The sequence below is a fragment of the Pristiophorus japonicus genome, chromosome 21 (genome assembly GCF_044704955.1).
Source record: "Pristiophorus japonicus isolate sPriJap1 chromosome 21, sPriJap1.hap1, whole genome shotgun sequence".
Lineage (NCBI taxonomy): Eukaryota > Metazoa > Chordata > Chondrichthyes > Pristiophoridae > Pristiophorus > Pristiophorus japonicus.
The window spans coordinates 21,754,608-21,776,109 of NC_091997.1; the positions used below are offsets into that span (position 1 = coordinate 21,754,608).

The following is a 21,502-nucleotide window of genomic DNA, read 5'->3' on the forward strand; positions in this document are numbered from 1 at the left end:
TATTTCTGATCTGCTCGTGTGGGATATTTCCACCTGTGATTCGCAACGCGAAATGCAAACAACGCTAAATTTGCCCAAATGAAAGGTACTGCCTCCAGATTCCATTTTGCATCTGGCCACTGTAAAATACGCTGTTTATCTCCGCTGATCTCAGTCTACGCTGTCAGTACCCGCAATTCTTTCCAGACAATCTGCTTGTTGATATTCCAAACGCTCTGCGTTTAAACAACATTCAAACCAATCTACAGAAATGGAGAGGACAAAACATGGATGTTTTTGATTTCAGAAGGGTTTCCTACTAGTGAGACACCTTGCACCCAAGTTATTCTTGGCTTATACTTGTATGGTATATGGCATGAGTTGTGGTTTAGGGATCTTTGGAAAATGCAGTTATACTACATAACAGTGTACTATACCAGAGATGAGAGACTTTAGTTATGTGGAAACTCTAGTTGAGCTGGGACATCTCTCCATATAGCAGAGAAGGTTACGGGGAGACTTAATAAAGGTGTTCAAAATCATGAAGGTTTTTAGAGAGTAAATAAGGAGAAACTGTTTCCACAGCAGGAAGGTCGATAACTAGAGGACCTAAATGTAAGTTAATTGGCAAAAGAACCAGAGGTGAGATGAGGAGAATTTTTTTTACACAACAAATTGTTATGATCTGGAATACACTGCCTGAAAGGGCGGTAGAAGCAGATTCTGTTGTGTATCTGTAAAGCATGCACTCCCATGTTCCGCCACCAGGGAGCGCATCCCCTGAAGTCCCAAGGGATCCCAGCATCCTAAGGCCTGCTCCTCACTCTGGAGTGTCTTAATAAAGACTGAGGTCACTGTTACTTTAACCTCCCTATGTGCAGTCTCATCTGTGTTAGGAACACAATGGATTCAATATTACTATCAAAAGGGAATTGCATTAAAAAACTGAAAAGTAAAACATTTTCAGGTCAATGGGGAAAGAGCGGGGAGTGGGACTAATTGGGCAGCTCAATTAAAGAGCTGGCACAGGCACAATGGGCTGAATGGCCTCCTTATATGCTGTAAGATTCTATGATTTCTATGGTGCTCCTGGGACCATAGGTGCGGTTGTGGGGTATGTGGCTAGGACTGTGTTCCTGGAATTAGCAGGATATATAGGATATGTTTCATGGCAGAGACTGAGGAACCGAAATAGCACACCGTTGGAAAGGGGGCGTATCTACCCTGTTTAAGTGGTTTTTACTGGCGCGATGGATGCGTTGGCTTCTGGAGCGAAGTTCTGCTCTTTGGCGGGGTTTTTCGACGGACCGGAGGTCGTTCATAATGGGGCGGATGTACGACGATAAGCGGAAGTTCGCAGTCTAGAGATGCGGTACTTAGGGGCGGGCGGAGTGGCCGCCACTGTCAATCATCAGTGGAGCGCTGATGACATCATCAAGGCACCGCGTCACCACAACTCTCCCCTTCACTTAAAGGGGAAAGCCTGCGGGATTTTTTAAGTTCAGTCCACGAGGCCACCAGGCAGGGTTTCGGCCGAGCCAGTGACCTGGCACCCAAGAGGAGGGGCCAGGCTGCCTGTTGGCGGCCCTGCCAAACCCGGGGACATAATTGTCAGCCCGACATGGCAGTCAGCCGACAAAAGAAAACATGGCGGCAGCGGCAATAGGTATTCCCCTTTAATGGGAGCCGCCCTGCCATTTTACAAGCACTACAACTTCAGTACACCAGCAGAAAAAAAAGCAGCTTTTGGCACCGCGCGGCGGGAGCAAGATTTTTTCGGCGGAATTTTGCCATCGGGGGTGGGGGGGGGTGGGGGAACATCAGCGGCGTGCGCTCTGATGATGCACTTAGGACAGATCGGCAGCAGTGGAGCGGTGGGGTGGGGGGTGGGGGGGGTGTTGGTGGTGGGGAGCGGGTGACCACCGGGATATCGCAGGAACGGATTTTCAAAATGGCGGCCATTACACGAAAAATCAGCGTAGCCGCCGATGTCCGGCGGTAACAGGCCTTAAAGGGAAGGGACAATTTTGGCCCCTGAAATTCCTTTCTCTGCTCGACTGCTCGTATTAGCTTCGTGTACGACTGTAAAGAGACGTTGGCTTACCTGTCTGGGGATAGTCTTGTTCTTTTGCCAACTTCTCTTTCTGCTGTTTCTGCCTCTTCATCAACATTTCATGCTGAAAGGGCATCAGAGATCTTAGCAGTTCCTCATCCTGAACCTCTGATGGGGGAATGACAATACTGCAGTCTAGGAACTCACTGATACCATTCAGCAAATCGTACCGACTCCCTGCTTCATATGCCATTTTGTGGAATATCTGGAGAAACACGAGAATTGATCCAGAAAGTAATTAAAGCACCTCATGAAGATTTTCCACTACCAGGGAAGTATCTTTCTCCAGGCACCCTTAACAATGAACAACAAAAGATCCTACTAGGCACTGGGACTCTAGACTCTTTGGGGGAAGAATTTGCGTGGTTTGCGCCTCCCGTTACTGGCCCAGGGGTGCTAACAGGGCGTAAATAACTTCCTCGCCCAGGCACGGCGTTGCTATCGACACGTGGGAGTTTAGCGGTGGCGCTAACCAATAGCGCCTCCCTTCCACCGGTAGCGCCTCGGCTCGCTGTACTGGCGACGACGTCATCACTGTGCGCAGCGACCTGTTTTCGCCCCGGATCAAATATTCGACAGCGGTCTGTGAGACTGCCACGGGCAATGCTCGTGCCGGCTTCGTGGGGCGCGCACCGGGCTGTTAGCCGCTTGCGAGGTGAGAATGAAAGGGGAGGTGCGGCCTTCTTCAGCGCAGAACGCGGGGGTCCGTGCTGCGATGTTGCAGCCTGGCGCTCTGCTTGTGTGCTGGGCTGCTGGCACGGCACCGCGCTCCCTGGTAGTCTCCCTCCTGTAGAGTCGGCAGCGTGGCCCTCCCCTTTACTGGAAAGGGGAGGGTCCTGTCTTCCCGCCAGCGCTACAAGCCCCCTCCACTCCCCCCCCCCCCCTGCATAGCACTGGAAAATTCATGCTGGTTAGTGCCCTGGTCCCACCTCCTCTCGGGGGAGGCAAACCCAATTTAGCTCGCGGAGCATGAACTCCGCGCCTGCGCAAAAAGCCCCACCTCACAGCCCCCAACCGGGACGGTACGCAATTTCCCCCTATTTCCGTTCTAAGGGTTTATTAGTATTTCTAGACTGTTTAATATCGGGGTTTATACCTAGTGGTAACCAAGTCACTATTCATTTCCATTGGGAGACACTGCTGGTGGTTGAACCTGGATACTATAATTTTGACACGCACTTCACGATTTGTGTATTCAGTATTCCATTGAATGACTGGCAATCATGTTTGACAATTTCCCGGAGCACGCAGGGAGTTACAAGAATGTCGCAAATGAACATTTCTTATTCTAGGTCAGCTTAGCAGGGATCAAGGCAGAGTGAGGACTGTTCTATTCATTAACAGTTTTAACCATCTTACAGAGCCAGGTACTACATTGTTTTGTATTAATTAGAAGATCTGAACAGTCAGGATGACGTCTTGCTTTCTGCTACTAGTGGGAGGTGGTAAACAAGATAAAGGGGTTAGCAGACCATAGTGAGAGAAGTCAAGCATGGCTAAGCTACAATATGCTACTAATTTGCCACCGGCTGGAATAGCTTTTAGCTGAATCATTCCATTAGGTCCGCACCTCATATCAATGGAATTTTCAGTCTCTAAAAGAATCTGCCAATGGTTAAAGTGTATGTGGAAACCTTTACCCTTCTCGCACAGATTTTTCAGTGATGGTAATTGCAATGAGCTAGCTCCACATGTGTTTGATGATAGTACGAACATGAACACAGAAATGCTGAGGACCGACTTTCAATTGCAACATCGATACATGATGTTATTCAGCATGTTGTTTCGGTACCTCACACCTGAAGTTGCATCCCAATGATGTTAGTTGGATTAACACAGAGGCAGTTTCTGCTGGCCATAAAAAAAATCAGTTAATCACCGTCAGTGGTTGAAACTGACTGAATTCAGGTACAACCTGAATCCCTACACATTGGGCCAATATTCCAGATTTACATTGGATCTGCAGCTATAGAGTTGCTGCCGACACTTCTAAACTTACACGGAGCGAATCTTGTCCAACGTGAATGTAGGTGGCAAGGTAAATCAAAAGGAAAATGAACCACACGATTCTTTTAGAGACTGAAAATTCCATTGATATGAGGTGCGGACCTAACGGAATGATTCAGCTAAAAGCTATTCCAGCCGGTGGCAAATTAGTAGCACATTGTAGCATAGCCATTATAGACCAGTTAGCCTGACATCGGTAGTGGGGAAAATGTTGGAATCAATTATTAAAGATGAAATAGCAGCGCATTTGGAAAGCAGTGGCAGGATCGGTCCAAGTCAGCATGGATTTATGAAAAGGAAATCATGCTTGACAAATCTTCTAGAATTTTTTGAGGACGTAACTGGTAGAATGGACAAAGGAGAATCAGTGGATGTGGTGTATTTGGACTTTCAAAAGGCTTTTGACAAGGTTCCACACAAGAAATTAGTGCGCAAAATTAAGGATTGGGGGTAATGCACTGACGTGGATAGAGACAGGAAGCAAAGAGTAGGAATAAACGGGTCCTTTTCAGAATGACAGGCAGTGACTAGTGTGGTACCGCAAGGTTCAGTGCTGGGACCCCAGCTATTTACAATACACATTAATGATTTGGATGAAGGAATTGAATATAATATCTTCAAGTTTGCAGATGACTCGAAGCTGGGCGGCAGCGTGAGCTGTGAGGAAGATGCTAAGAGGCTGCAGGGTGACTTGGACAGGTTAGGTGAGTGAGCAAATGCATGGCAGGTGCAGTATAATGTGGATAAATGTGAGGTTATCCACTTTGGGGGCAAAAACAGGAAGGCAGAATATTATCTGAATGGTGACAGATTAGGAAAAGGGGAGGTGCAATGAAACCTGGGTGTCATGGTACATCAGTCATTGAAAGTTGGCATGCAGGTACAGCAGGCGGTGAAGAAGGCAAATGGCATGTTAGCCTTCATAGCAAGAGGATTTGAGTGTAGGAGCAGGGAGGTCTTACTGCAGTTGTACAGGGCCTTGATGAGGCCACACCTTGAATATTGTATACAGTTTTGGTCTACTAATCTGAGAAGGACATTCTTGCTATTGAAGGACTGCAGCGAAGGTTCACCAGACTGATTCCCGGGATGGCAGGGCTGACATATGAAGAAATCGACTAAGCTTATATTCACTGGAATTTAGAAGAATGAGAGGGAACCTCATAGAAACATATAAAATTCTGATGGGATTGGACAGGTTAGATGAAGGAAGAATGTTCCCGATGTTGGGGAAGTCCAGAACCAGGGGTCACAGTCTAAGGATAAGGGGTAAGCCATTTAGGACCGAGATGAGGAGAAACTTCTTCACTCAGAGAATTATGAACCTGTGGAATTCTCTATCACAGAAGGTTGTTGAGGCCAGTTCGTTAGATATATTCAAAAGGGAGTTAGATGTGGTCCTTATGGCTAAAGGGATCAAAGGGTATGGAGAGAAAGCAGGAATGGGGTACTGAAGTTGCATGATCAGCCATGATCATATTGAATGGTGGTGCAGGCTCGAAGGGCTGAATGGCCTACTCCTGCATCTATTTTCTATGTTTCTGTGTTTCATACTTGACTTCTCTCACTGTAGTCTGCTAACCCCTTTATCTTGTTTACTATCTACCACTAGTAGTGGAAAGCAAGACATCATCCTGACTGTTCAGATATTCTATTACTGAAATGAATACAAAACAATGTAATACCTGGCTCTGTAAGATGGTTAAAACTGTTAATGAATCGAACAGTTCATCACACTGCCTTGATCCCTGCTAAGCTGACCTAGGATAAGAAATGGTTATTTGTGGCAGGGTCATCCGTCACCCAGATAAGCATTATAGCGTCATTATAACAAACCCTGATATTACACACTTCAAAGTGCAACAAATTCTGATGCAAGTTCCATGATGGCCAATAATTGAGCTTCAGTCTTGGTAAGAAGTTGGTTTCCATGAGCTTGCAACAATGAGGTGTGAATTGCATGTGCTAGAAGTCTCAAAACTTGAGAAATTTTTCATACCTTGTCTGACATTAAAGTTGAAATGGAACGTCCAATTTCATAGTAGTCCAGGCTCGAAGTGCTGGGACCCAGGAGCAAAAAAATAAATCGGATAGGGATGGGAATTTCCAGGACTGACTCCAGTTGAACAGCCTTCTTCAGTCGCACAAAGGCCATACTTGGCCAATGCAGAGACTCCACACAACCTGTCAAAGGGAAAGCATTCTTAGAGTATTTTCGGTATCTCACTCAGATACATTTCAATTCATTACATCGGATATACAGCACCGAAACAGACCATTCGGCCCAACCAGTCCATGCCGGCGTTTATGCTCCACTCGAGCCTCCTCCCGTCTTTCCTCATCTAAACCTATCAGCATAACCCTCTATTCCTTTCTCCCTCATATGCTTATCTAACCCCCCCCTTAAATGCATCGATACTATTCACTTCAACCCTTCCCTGTGACAGCGAGTTCCACATTCTCACCACTCTTCTGAATTCCCTAATTGATTTTTTATATTGATGGCCTCTAGTTATGCTCTTCCCCACAAGTGGAAACATTCTCTCTGTATCCACTCTATCAAAATCTTTCATCATTTTAAAGATCTCTATTTAAAAATTCATATCTAAACTAAATCTTGCCAACAAGCTAGGTCAGTGGATCAAGCCTCAACATTGGTCAGCTCATTAATCCACACTACTGGGCCAGCGTGACTTCATGGCATATCTTTTAGTTGCAAGTAATTCCATTTAAAACAGTTTCCTGCAATTTCTTGTGGGTTGAATCCAGTGGCGTTTGGGCCATCGACAGACATCAATCGATCGCAAAGGTGAAGGTACGAAACATAAAACTTGAAACACATTAAATCAGTTTGGTGAACATAAATGATCACAGAGGTACTGATGACAGTGAGGCTGGAGGAGATAATGGTGCTAAAGAGTTAAGAGAAATGTTTAAAAGTAACAAAAGCCCAAATATAAAGGGCTAGAAATTTGCTGCGATATCGCTGCTTGCGAGGCTCGGAACAGGAGCGGTAAACTGTTTGTAGCCAGGAGCGTCGGCATTCGCGCCGCTCGGCAATTTCGGTGTGCTGGTACCGGCCACACCGAGGAATATCACCCGGGAACGTCGCGCCGGTGTACAACGTCCCCCGGTATTGAACCCGCTTAAAAAATTTGTTTTGCGCTGAACCCACAGCGTCCCCTAGTGACACCGCCAAAGAAAGCTGGCGTGCAGAGATGTCCTGATGGCGGTGAGCGAAGGAATGACTGCGTGAGGGAAATGTGATTGCTATTTTTTTCCTTTTTGCAATTTAAGTTTATTTGGGGTGAGTAATGTGCAGGGGATTTTTTTGTGCTTTTGTGTCGATTTATTTTTGCAGGGCAGCCTCTCTTAGGGCTCTTTAGCACGGGATATCCAGTTGCTCACCCAGCCTAGCGCCCTGAGAGAAGTGTGGACCACTTCCCTTAGTGCTCCGCTCCACTCTCAGGGCGCAGGGTTGAATTTTTTGGCTGCCGACGCAAACCATTTATCCACCGCCCGACATTAATGCCTCAAAAATACGTCAACCGAATTTCCAGCCCAAGGAGTTGAAGTGCATGATTAAAGACTTTCAATGTAACAGACTGAGTGTTAAAAATAAGGGACTGGAATCAGGGCATGCACAATTGGCAAATATAATGATATTGCAGAAACATAGCTCTAAACAGGAGATGAATAAAAGAGAAAAATATTTACATTTATGTTATCAAATGCAGCAGCTATTCTGCACCAGCAACATCACACAAATAGCAATGAGATGAATGTCAAGTTCATTTGTTTTGATAGTTTTAGTGAAGTGTTGAATATTGGCCAAGACACAGAAAACTCTCTGCTTTCCTTTGAACAGTGCCAACGGATGGAACCGTGGCTTAACCTCTCTTCCAAAGGATGGCTTCTCCAACAATCCAACACTCGCTCGATATTTCACTGGGGTGTCGGCCTAGATTATGTACTCCAGTGTTAGAGAATGGTTTGCAGAGATAGACCTATCAAATTGTCCAAGGGGTGGCAAGGGTGCGACATAATGGCCGTCAAAAATAGAGGACATGGTGGCAGGAAAGGAGATTGCAGGAATAGATTGGGTAGAAATTGGGCAACACATAACTGGCAATGCACTCCCGATGCGCCCAGCTCCACTCCGTGGTGCATCATGAGACTGACCTGCACACTGCCCAGGCAGTGGGCCACCCCGACCTGTGTGAGAACACCACCTCATGTCGGAGCTATAAATAGAGCTGGAGCGCTGGGCTCTGGAACATTGTGGGCCGTCCCGACCTGTGTGAAAACAGCACCGCAGATCGGGGCTATAAATAGAGCTGGAGCGCCGGATCCTGGAACATTGTGGGCGGAGGTGCACCGACTGAGGGTACTGGGCCCAGAAGAGCCGAGGGCACAGGGGCAGCACGGGCCCAGCCCACACTGCAATATGTGTGCGCACTAGGTCCGTGCAGCAGAGCAGGTCAAAACATTTCTACTTATGGTAGCGTGTGATGGCGCAACTTGTCAACCCGCCCCGCCCCGCTCCACCCTGCCCCGCCCCGCCCCGCTCCCAGAAGGACGGAGGTGACACTCAATTCTGAGGCTTTGTGATTCTAATTCAGCCAATTTTCTTTGTTGCTACCTGCATTAGAAAAGACTGCAAGAAAACACCACACTTACCAACAAGAGTTATGGTGGCTTCTGTGTTTTCTGGGATTTTATCCATTATTTCTGAGTGATGCTTCTTCCAGTGATGTTCCTGTGTCACAATCATAAAGCATTTTAATTTACTTAGGGGCAAACCTTTTTCCAACTTTCTTGCAAAAAGAAACCCAATCCCCTTACAAAAAAAATCTAGAGAGAAATCCTCATAAGAATTAGGAGTAGGAGTAGGACATTCAGCCCCTCCACCCTGCCCCACCATTCAATAAGATCTCTTACCTCAACCCCACCTTCCCGCACTATTCCCATATCCTTTAGTATCCAAAAATCTATCGATCTCTGTCTTCAATGTATTCAACGATTGAGCCTCCACAGCCCTCTGGGATAGAGAATTCCAAAGATTCACCACCCTCTGGGTGAAGAAATTTCTCCTCATCTCAGCCCTCAATGGTTGACTGAGACCTGTGCAGCCCCTAGTTCTTGACTCTCCAGGCAGGGGAAACAACCTTCCTGCATCTATCCAGTCAAGCCGTGTAAAAATGTTGTATGTTTTAATGAGATCACCTCTCATTCTTCTAAACTTTAGAGAATGTAGGCCTGGTCTACTCAATCTGTCCTCATAGGACAATCCCCCATCCCAGGAATCAGTCCAGTGAACTTTCGGTGCACTCCCTCTAAGGCAAGTATATCCTTCCTTAGGAAAGGAGACCAAAACTATACACTGTACTCACCAAGGCCCTATGTAATTGCAGATTGGGGCTACAAAAAGAGCTAGAGCGCAGCCATTGCAACTTCCAGTGCGAGCTGCCCCAAGTGTGCGACGGCTTCAAGGTGGGCGACTGGGTGACGTCATCAGGATTCAGGTTGCCATTTGGAGGGTGGGCAGGAACATCAGCCGGGCCCTCATACAGCGAAGGAGCGGGAGGGACGTGGCGGAGGTGCGGTGAGTGATTGAGGTGGAGGAGTGATGAGGGATCGTGGCTGAGATTTGGTGGGTGATCGTGAAGGAGGTCCGGCGAATGTTTGGTGCGGAGGAGCGCTGAGAGATCATGACAGAGGTGCGGCGAATGTTTGTGGCGGAGGAGCGCTGAGAGATCGTGATGGAGGTGCGGCAAATGAGGGTATAGGACCCAGAAGAGCCGAGGGCCCAGGGGCAGCACAGGCCAGCCCACACTGTGATATGTGTGCGCACTAGGTCCGTGCAGCAGAGCAGGTCTCCAGTCGTCCTGGTTAACCCTTGCCACTGGACAAAGACCTAGCTCTGTCAAGCCTGTGTGGTGGCTGATGTGCAACGGTCACCACACGTTAAAAAAATCCACACACAGGCATCTTCCACCCCTTCAACTGGAGTTCAGGACTGGAACATCGAGTCCTTCATTGAAACATCTGTGAATTCTCGTTCGAGAGACCGCCTATGATGATGATGATATAATTGCAGTAAGGTATCTTTACTCTTGTTCTCCAATCCTTTTGTAATAAAGGGCAACATACCATTTTCTTTCTTAATTGCTTGCTGTATCTGCATAACTTTCTGTGATCTATATACAAGGACACCCAGATCTCTCTGAATCCCAACATTTCCCAATCTCTCAGCATTTAAAAAATATTCTGCTTTTCTATTTTTCCTACCAAAGTGGACAACTTCACATTTCCCCACATTATAATCCATCTGTCACCTTTTTGCCTGATCACTTAACCTGTCTATATCCCTTTGCAGTCTCTTTGTGTCCTCCTCACAACTCACTTTCCCACCGAGCTTTGTATTGTCAGCAAACCTGGATACATTACACTCGGTCCCCTCATCTAAGTCATTGTTAATGATTGGAAATAGATAAGGCACAAGCAATGATGCTTACGGTACTCCATTAGTTACAGCCGGCCAACCCAAAAATGACCCGTTTATTCCTACTCTCTGTTTTCTAACCAATCCTCAATCCAAGCTATTGTATTACTCCCAATCACATGAGCCCTAATTTTGTGTAATAACCTCTTGCATGGCACCTTATTGAATGCCTTTTGGAAATCCAAATCCACAGGTCCAGGGGATTTGACATCTTTTAATCCCATTAATTGCTCAATACTAGTTATTTACTAATACTAATTTCTTTAAGTTCCTCATTCTCACTAGACTCTTGGTTCCCCACTATTTCCAGAATGTTTTTTGTGTCATATTCTGTGAAGACAGATACAAAGTATTTATTTAATATCTCTGCCATTTCCTTATTCGCCATTATAATTTCTCCTGTCTCTGCCTCTAATGGGTCCACATTTACTTGCACTAATCTCTCTTTTTACATACTTATAGAAGCTTTTATAATCTGTTTTATATCTCTTGCTAGTTTACTCTCATATTCTATTTTCTCACTCTTTATCAATTTCTTGGTCCTCCTTTGCTGATTTCTAAAATCCTTCCAATCCTCAGGTTAACTACTAATTTTGGCAACATTATAAGCCTCTTCCTTTAATCTAATATGATCTTTAATTTATCTTGTTAGCCACAGTGGGCCTACTTTTCCTGTGGGGTTTTTAATTCCTTAAGGGAATGTATATTCATTCCGAATTATGATTTATTCTTTTAAATGTTCGCCATTGCTTATCTACCGTCATATCTTTTAATCTAGTTTCCCAAACTACCTTAGTCAATTCGCTTCTCATATCTACGTAGTTTGCTTTGTACAGATTTAAGATCCCAGGTTTGATTTTAACTAAATCACTCTCAAACGCAATATAAAAGTCTATCATATTATGATCACTCTTCCCAAGAGGCTCCTTTACTACAAGGTTATTAATTAACCATGTCTCATTGCACAATATTAGATCTAAAATGGCCTGTTCCCTATTTGGTTCCTCAACATACCGATCTAGAAAACTATCTTGAGTGCATTCCATGAACTTATCCTCCACACGATTACTGCAAATATGATTTGCCCAGTCTATATGAAGATTAAAGTCTCCATGATTACTGCATTATATACACTTCTAATTTCCTGATTTATACTGTGCCCGACACTACAACTGTTAGGGAGCCTATAAACTACTCCCACCAGTGTGATCATAAATGGATCCTTGTATGGTTGTATACATCAATCCTGGACTGCCACATTCAATAGTGTGCATCAACATCCTGACCATACAGATCCTATACATTGGCACTGTCATTGTGTAGGTTACGTATGATAGCTGCATGATCACAATACAGTACTCATGTTCAGTAATGTACATTAGTTCTGCAAAACTCGTATAAGACAGTGTACATCAGCACAATGATCAGACAGATCACCTTCCATAATATATTTCAGGTATTTTTCAGATCAGGCATTAAGCTAATGGAAAAAAAAACGTACAAACTGTTTAGTCACAATATCCATTTACTCTGCAAGTTTTATTACTCCTAGTACAGGATTGTGAATAGAACAGAAATCACTTCCGATAGAAAACATTCACAATATGAAATTTTAACAGAAAGCAACCAAAATTTGAAATTCCCACTCATAGTAACATTTACTACTGTCATACTATAAAATGAAGTTACATCTCGGCAAAGGTACATTCTGGAGTGAACTGGGACCAGACGTTTTTAGATTGACCTTAAGCGTGCATTCGCAATTGAGATCGAATTCCGTTCTCTCACTTCTTAGATTTACAAGTTTTTGAATGGGTTTCTGTGACGATTACCATGATATTCTGGTTGTGTTATATACATGCTTTTTCATCTCCAGCAATATAGGCTGGAATTTTAATCTGGAGAAGGGTCGGGAAGTTGTGGGGCAGGATCGAAAGTGGTCAGGAAACCCAGGAGAGCAGGTTTCCCGCTGGCCCTGCCAAATTTAACGGCAGGGCTTGATTAATATTTCAAAGCTCTGTTCCCCACCAGCAGTCAGCCAGATGGAGAGGCTGGCTGGCTGCGGGCAGGTAAGCCTGCAGCACCAGGCCGCAGAGAGGAGGGAGGGAGGGAAGGATCGGGGAGGTGGTCGGGGGCTGGAGGATGATTGGGACAGGACAATTGGGGGCGGAGGAGCATCGGGGTGGGAATGGTCAGGGAGCTGGAGGATGAATCAAGGCTGGAGGGGGGAGGCCGGAGGAACATCGAAGGGTGTGAAGCATGACCAGAGGAGGATTGGGCATCAGCGGGGGGGAGGGATGGGGGGGGGGGGGTGGTGGGGTTGAATCGTGGCTGGAAGGGGATTGAGGGGGGGTCGGTGGGCAGGAGCTGGAGGAGAATCGGGGCCAGAGAGCGGAGGTTGTGAAGGCGATCAGGGGTCAGAGGGTGGAGGTCGGTTGCATTTCCAGATCAAGTATAAAATACGTAAGCATCAAGTTATTCCTTTCTCTATACTGCCCCACCAAGCTTTCCCAATTGTACCATGCCACTAGGACCTAGATTGAGGTTGTCCAACCTCATTCTGCATACAACCTTCATCTCTGAGTCTTGGTTGAGATTTGACCCATACCTCAATGATGAACCTATTGGTCCATTCTTTCACCCATTGTTAATAGCTCTGATGTTATTGACCAATGGCTGTGACACCAAAATGGAATCCACCATTTCAATTAGCATAATAACATGTTCTGTTGCTATTTATTGATAAGGTCCTTTGGAATTAACTCCTTGGGTGAGCAGTGAACATTTCCAATGCACTTGATAAAATGTTGACTTGCCTTTTTGGTTAAGGAGGGGAACTGTATTTCAACATCTTTGTCACCCATTAAATGCTGAGTTCCAACGTCTTCATCATGTCTGTGACGATAAAAAATTCAAATCATTTTGTTTACATTGATGTATGGCGTTGAACAGAACACCTCCAGCGCAACTGGCAGTCACATTTATATTTGCAAAGCCGTTGTTTGCTATTTGCCACACTTTCAGATGGAGAATTTCATTAGCCCCTGGTCAGCATTATGTATTTGCTTCATGGGCTCTTTGCTTAAGAATTCATAGCCACACATTGCTATTAAGAACTAGTTGGTTTATTAACAAAGGTTTGACAATCAAATTACACATTACCAGTTCATCCAGACTCACAACTGCATACCTCATTGTGGATGACCTGGACTCAACTGGCTGGGGTTTTATTGAGTCTTGCGAACATCATGTGACTTGCTAAGCCACTCACAGTGCAAAGCTCTACAAACCTGTGAGCATGCTCACAGGTGTATACATTACAGTAAGAATCTCCAGATCCTGTACACTGATTGCTCCATGTTTTTGGAGCATAGTCCCTGTTACTCCATTTCGCCCTTTCCCCAGTGTGGGTCACAATGTAGACAGTCCACCTACAATCCACTTAAACAGTGAGAGGTGCAACATTAGCATCCTTGATCAGGCCAACATCCCCAGCATTGAAGCACTGACCACATTTAATCAGCTCCGCTGGGCAGGCCACATAGTTTACATGTCAGGCACGAGACTCCCAAAGCAAGCGCTCTACTCGGAACTCCTTTACGTCAAACGAGCCAAAGGTGGACAGAGGAAACGTTACAAGGACACCCTCAAAGCCTCCTTGCTAAAGTGCAACATCCCCACTGACACCTGGGAGACCCTGGCCAAAGACCGCCCTAAGTGGAGGAAGCGCATCCGGGAGGACGCTGATCACCTCGAGTCTCATCGCCGAGAGCATGCAGAAACCAAGCACAGGCAGCGGAAAGAGCGTGCGGCAAACCAGTCCCACCCACCCTTTCCCTCAACGACTATCTGTGACAGGGTCTGTGGTTCTCGTATTGGACTGTTCAGCCACCTAAGAACTCATGTTAAGAGTGGAAGCAAGTCTTCCTCGATTCTGAGGGACTGTCTATGATGATGATGAGAGGTGCAACATAACACTTGGTAGAAGTTGATTTACAAATGACACATCTAATCTACTTGCACCTTCCACATGAACATTATTGCTTTAAAAAATTTCTAATATATTATAAATTGTCTGTCTCCCTGCTGATGTTCCTTTATAATCTTCCTTTTTCAAAGTTTTGATTTATTTAATAAGAACATCTGTCTTTATAACTTTACTCCAATAAGGATGGCTTGTGCTCATTCCTTGATTCTGATATTTTATTTTCACCTTGTAGCTCTATATTATGTGAGGTGGGATCACATTGTCCCATACATGTTCCATTGAAATTTAACAAATTTATAATGGAGACATAATGGGAAATATGTACCAGATATGTACCAACGAGCATTTACCAGAGCTATATTGGAGTCATATAGCCAGAAATACCAAAGGATGCTGCAAGAGTTAATCTACATTGTGAAAAGAAGATGTAACTGTTATAATTTTTTAATGGATGTAATAGTATTTAGATATTAACTCCCCCCTAACCGCCAGAAAAACCGCCACCCCACCTGTTTAACTAAAATAACCAAAAATGCAATGTTTTTGTGGCGTCTGAATGGCACACAATCAGAAGTTAGATGGGAACGTTCAGTGGCGTGTCAGATCTTTCCACCTCCATGCAGTTTTGGCCATTTTAGTTAACCAGCTCATGGTGGGGTTTTTCTGGAGGGTGGGGGTGGTACCAGAGGGGGAGGGGGAGTTACTGGTAAACGGGGTCAGTGGGGGCACGGGGGTGGGGGGCAGAATCGCTAAGTTGTTAACAGGGCCCATTATGAAACCATATTTCCAAAGTATGTGCTGGTGCAGCATGCTGGAGCATCAGGACAGTGCTATGGAGTGGGAGAACCGAGGTTTAATTACGCACCCCAATGAGTTAAAGATCTCGGCCATGCTGCTGTGGGGAGGAACTGACTGGAGTCAAACACTGGTTCAAGGGAATGAGGAATCATGGAGAAAATTACCAACAGGCTAACTGCATGCACCTGCCATTATCCTATTCAGAAGTGTCACCGATAAAGGTCAATGAGTGGGTTGCTTGCTAATTCTGATGGCTTGAAGAGACCCATGGCTTAGAGAGGGCAGAAAGGCACAAAAGATGGAGGGAACATCAGCAGATAATATACCCTTAAAAACAAAACTTCTTTCCTAATGTTTCTCGCAAATAACTCAAATAATGTCGGTGAAGCATGCTGATGAGGAGATCCAGCTTGCACACAATACAGTTCTTTAGTTTTAACAAACATGTCTGCTTGGTCAGTCAGACATGTTACCCAATAGATAGGAGAGCTTAAAACAAATCTTTTCATCGTTGCAGTTACTTTTTCAGCTTTCACAATACTGGATTCTCCAGCAACTTTCTGTAACAAGCCTGAAGGAATATTATACTGTATATGAAGAGATGGAAGGGCACATAGTCATTTTACCTGTGTTTCTGGAGCAAGGCATTCAACACACTGGCTCTATTTTCTGCCCTGATCTGATCATTGGCTACCATCTGTTCGACTACCTGAATACTAATGCCAGCCAATGTGTTTTCATCCAGGTCAAGTAAGATAGCACCTGATAGAGGAAACAAAATCAGTTTTTTTACTGGCTTTTGAAAACAAGTCTGGTAACTGCATCAGGAATACATCAGTTTGGCAACATTAGTATTAGACTCAGGGATTACATTGGCAGTACAATCCCTGATCTTCGGTATTTTTGAAAGATTGAAAGATAGGCACGATGCTCACCTTTACGGATAGCCTGTCTGAGTTCCACGAGACTCTTGAAGGTGAGAGAAGGGACACGTGGTTTACTCCAGCGGTTTGTCTCCTTGTCCAGATCCTCTTCATACTTTATCCATCGTCCGGCTTCCTTCCAGTAATAATGTTTATCTTCGTCCATTTTCAGCTCATTCAGTTCAACAAATATCTGAGGACAGACCCAGCAAGAAGGGTTGAAGTGACTGTACAATGGCTAACGTCATCAGTTCCTGGCATTTTTTTTTCCTGAAGTCACATTAATCCTATGAATGCACACAGACGCTTATAGTTATACCAACTCTCACCCCTTTTGGGTTGATTCTCATAATTTGATTGAAAATATTCCAAATTGCTCTGTTATTTTAACATCTCCAAGTGATGCTCTAGTCTGTGCGACAAATGCTGTGCTACATGGATGTGTTTTATGATTTTGAGAACATAAGATAAGAACAAAAAAATTATGACCAGGCGTAGGCCAAACCGCCCTTTGAGCCTGCTCCGCCATTCAATAAGATCATGGCTGATCTTCAACCTCAACTCTACTTTCCCGCCCTATCACCCTTGATTCCCCAAGAGTCCAAAAATCTATCTATCTCAGTCTTGAATATACTCAATAACTCAGCATCCACAGCCCTTTGGGATAGAGAATTCAAAAGATTCACAACCTTCTGAGTGAAGACATTTCTTATCTCAGTCTAAAATGGCCGACCTCTTATCCTGAGACTATGCCCCCTAGTTCTAGATTCTTCAGCCAGAGGAAACAACCTCTCAGCATCTACCCTCAGTCCCCCTCAGAATCTTGTATGTTTCAATTAGATAGAAACATAGAAACATAGAAAATAGGTGCAGGAGTAGGCCATTCGGCCCTTCCAGCCTGCACCGCCATTCAATGAGTTCATGGCTGAACATGCAACTTCAGTACCCCATTCCTGCTTTCTCAGCATACCCCTTGATTCCCCTAGTAGTAAGGACTTCATCTAACTCCTTTTTGAATATATTTAGTGAATTGGCCTCAACAACTTTCTGTGGTAGAGAATTCCACAGGTTCACCACTCTCTGGGTGAAGAAATTCCTCCTCATCTCGGTCCTAAATGGCTTCCCCCTTATCCTTAGACTGTGTCCCCTGGTTCTGGACTTCACCTCTCATTCTTCTAAACTCCAGAGTATAGGCCCAATCTACTCAATCTCTCCTCACAGGACAACAGTCTCATCCCAGCGATCCATCTCGAAGGCACGTATGTCCTTTCTCAGATAAGGAGACCAAAATTGTGCACAGTTCTCCAGGTGTGGTCTCACCAAAGCCCTGTACAATTGTAGCAAGACTTCCTCATTCTTGTACTCCAACCCCCTAGCAATAAAGGCCAACATGCCATTTATCTTCCTAATTGCTTACTGTACCTGCATGCTACCTCTCTGTGTTTCCTGTACGAGGACACCTAAATCTTTCTGAACACCAACATTTAAAAGTTTCTCACCATTTAAAAAATATTCTGTTTTTCTATTCTTCCTACCAAAGTGAATAACCTCACATTTCCCCACATTATATTCCACCTGCCACCTTACTGCCCACTCATTTAATCTGTCTAGATCCCATTGCAGGCTCTTTGTATCCTCCTCACTGTCCCACCCAGCTTTATATTATCAGCAAACTTGTATACATTGCTCTCGGTCCCTTCAACTAAGTCATTAAGATAGACTGTAAATAGTTGAGGTCCAAGCACTGATATAATTTTCCTATTATTAAGAGTGCAGAAATTGGGCAATTTTACAGCAGGGATAATAAGACATCAAGACAGATAGATTATGACCCTAAAATATAGGAATTTCCATGGGTGGAGGTGAGGAGAGTGTTAAAAACAGAAATCTCAGCAGGTCAGGCAACATCTGTGGAGAGAAACAGAGTTAACGTCTCGCGTCTGTGACCCTTCATCACAACTGGATAAGCTCGAGATGAAACAGATTCTTAAGGAAGTGCAGAGGCAGTGAAAGGGGGAGAGGAGGAAAGACAAAAGAGAAGGTTTGTGATAGGGTGGAAGACAGGAGTGATTTAAGAGACAAAAGGGTAGAAGGGCAAAAATGAGATGGTAACGGTATTGTTTGATTCCCCTCTACCAATCTCATTGAAATAAATGCCTAAAAATTGGCCTTTTATTGACAATAATCACAGTGCTCAATTTGCAGAAGCACAGGCATGTTATGTATACACCAGAGTACACTATCTCATTCCATTAATATACCCTGGAAGAACCCTATAAATGGGAAAATAAAGGATCCATGATAACGGAGGATACAGGAATTCTGATAAGGGGGAGACAGAGTGATACAAGGTTATACCACCAATGAGGGAAACAATTAATGAAGAAACAGAGACCCTGCTTTTTGGAGGACTTCAATTGTTAAGTTACGAGGAGCGATTACACAAATTAGGGTTGTATTCTCTAGAATTTTGAAAGTTAAGCCGTGATCTGATTGAAATTTTCAAGATTTTAAGGGGAACAGATAGGGTAGAGATAAACTATTTCCACTGGCTGGGGTTCTATGACTAGGGGCATAGTCTAAAAACTAGAGCTAGACCTGTCAGGAGTGAAATTAGGAAACACTTCTACACACAAAGAGTTTGGAACTCTCTTCCACAAACGGCAATTGATGCTAGATCCATTGTTAATTTTAAATCGGAGATTTATAGCTTTCTGTTAACCAAAGGTATTAAGGGATATAGGCCAAAGGCGTTAGGTTGCAGATCAGCCATGATCTCATTGAATGGCGGAGCAGGCTCGAGAGGCTGAATGGCCTACTCCTCTTCTCCTGTTCCTAACCACGATTTCTGGTGAAAAAGGGAACAATGAGCGGAGAATCAGAGGAATCTTGCTAATTAGGAGATAATGGAATTATTGCAATGGAAGAACAGTAGAACATCATCAGCCAGAACTGTATAAATGCTGAAACAAAAAAATCTAATTTTGACTGGACTGTCGACTGTTTCCTTTAAAGTCAGATAGTGACAAGAAGTTTTCTGAATAGACAAAACTGCCTGTCACTTTTTTGCTTAATAATTAAAATGCAATTAACAAACCCTGCAAAGTGAGTATCCTTGATGAAGAGCAATGGGGGAGGACAACATAATCTGCGTGTTTTAGCATTAAAATATGCAGGTTACAAAAATACAATTGCCAGGAACTATACAATAATAAGATGTAAAACTATATCATGACAGCCGAGAAATAGAGCTGATGAGTGAATAAAGAGGTAGGTAGGAGGTATAGGCCCTCCTCACTAAGGCTAAGAATTCCCTCGCCCAAAATCCCAGACATTAAATAGAGAATATATTACATTCCACAAAACACCAGCCAACATCCTGGAGTCCCATTTGATAAAAATGGAATTTTACTTATTCAATCCATGTAAACCAATGGTCATGGTCAAGAAACAACTTACATTTATATACCACATTTTATATAACCCATACCACATTTTTCAGGAACCTCCCACGCACAATGAATTACTCTGAAATGATGCAGTCACTGTTATCACACAGTCGACAATCACTCGGAAATTAGTCTCCTCCCCACCCCCCAATTCTAACATAGTTACATTGCTTAATTTTCCCATAAAACTGTACCTTGTCGAAATTGGCTTCTCCTTGTCCATTGTGATATTTGCCAGATGGATGCTCTCTAGGATCTATTGACAAACAGAATTGATATCAGGAGAACAATTTTTTTTTAATTGGCAAAATGCTTTTACAGTTTTTAATTTCCATTCTTTTCCTGTTTTATTAGCCAGCTCTCAAACCATAGCGTCCCCCCCATATCATGGTCCCAGTACCAAAAGAGGTTTCTCCCAGTTCACGAGCCATTCCACATCTCCACACACCACTCTTCCAGGTTAGCGCCAGGCAATTCTGGACACCATCAGTCAGGTTAACAAAATTAGTAGGAATTAAACTAGTGTATAATCAGTGTAAATTATAGAGAGGTTTCACTTCTGCTAAACAACGTTTATTAAAATGAATGGGCTTGGTGGGCCCAATGATTGGTTTCTGTTCCGATAATTCTTCTATTCTGAACATGTTTAGTTATTCCATTTTCCATTCTGTTTCCAGGTCAGTCATTATCGAATTGAAATATTCCCATAGGTTGTACAGGTATTTGGAACACAAACTCCTGACCTCTGCCCTAATTATGGCGTCTCTTGCATATGTTTTTGTGAACATCAGACATTCTCCTCGATCTCAAACGCTTCTTTCTGTAATGTTTTTGTTATTCCAGTGTATGTCTTTCCTTATAGTTAATTGAGCAAATGTTAAGTACCGGATATATCTTAAATACTTCAGTTGCCATCTTGGATAATTTCCCTTAAATTCTCTGCTCGTTTTCCTTATTAATCATTGTCCCTCTCCGCATTAACCAGAATATTATTGAGCAAGGACTTTCTGCAGCCTAGAAATAATTGTAGCCGATATTAGCAGATGATAGATTAACTCAGTCATCTGTCGTTCCTTTTGTGCACTATTTTAATACAGGTGTTAGCCCATTTATTTTAATGCCTCTCCTAAAATAACGGGCAGTTGAATTTCACATGAACGTGTAAGTTTTTGTCAGCTGAAGTTGCTGATGGCTGATCGTTAGTTAAGCGTTACTGAGTGACATCTCCCCATAGAGCATTACTGAGTGCAGTGTATCTTAATGGAGCTCACCGTTACTGACTGCTCTCTCTATAGTGAGTGGACTTTCATCCAGCCAAGTGTCCCAGGACTGCTGGCATCCGTATTTGGATTAGAAAGTTACTGAATGTGATAAAACTGTATGGGACAGACCATTACTGTGTATGGTGTTAGTATGCATTAACCGTGGTCTCTCCACATGAAGTAGTCCAAAATCGAGAATAAACTCTCTATAGGGAGGCAACTTACTGCGTGTCATGTTGCAGTCTGTAACTAGATTAGGGTATTTTGGTTAATACTGGCAACTCTTCAGACAAACAGGCAGTGATAAAGGGGGGAGGTTAGCTCTGTGGAGTGAAATCGTAAACGTGTTCATTACAAACACATTTATGATTTTGCCGCATATTCCTGCACAGAAGAAATTTGCCCCCATAAGAGTTTCCTGTAAATAGGTTCTATGTTTCCATAAGAACAGCTTGCTAAACAGCTTCATTATTGTTCA

General features: G+C 44.0%; 1 protein-coding gene across 2 annotated transcripts in view; it reads right to left on the reverse strand.

The window, feature by feature from the left end:
- The window catches only part of LOC139233861 (anion exchange protein 2-like), an 81,669-nt gene that overhangs the window by 34,211 nt on the left and 25,956 nt on the right, over positions 1–21,502 (reverse strand). For both annotated transcript variants that reach the window (XM_070864459.1, XM_070864460.1), the window contains 7 exons: positions 19,957–20,018; positions 16,326–16,506; positions 16,017–16,152; positions 13,421–13,499; positions 8,780–8,858; positions 6,099–6,283; positions 2,084–2,297 (listed from right to left, as the gene is read on the reverse strand). In XM_070864459.1, coding sequence (XP_070720560.1) covers positions 2,084–2,297; positions 6,099–6,283; positions 8,780–8,858; positions 13,421–13,499; positions 16,017–16,152; positions 16,326–16,506; positions 19,957–20,018 — 936 coding nt within the window. The remainder of the gene's footprint in view (positions 1–2,083; positions 2,298–6,098; positions 6,284–8,779; positions 8,859–13,420; positions 13,500–16,016; positions 16,153–16,325; positions 16,507–19,956; positions 20,019–21,502) is intronic.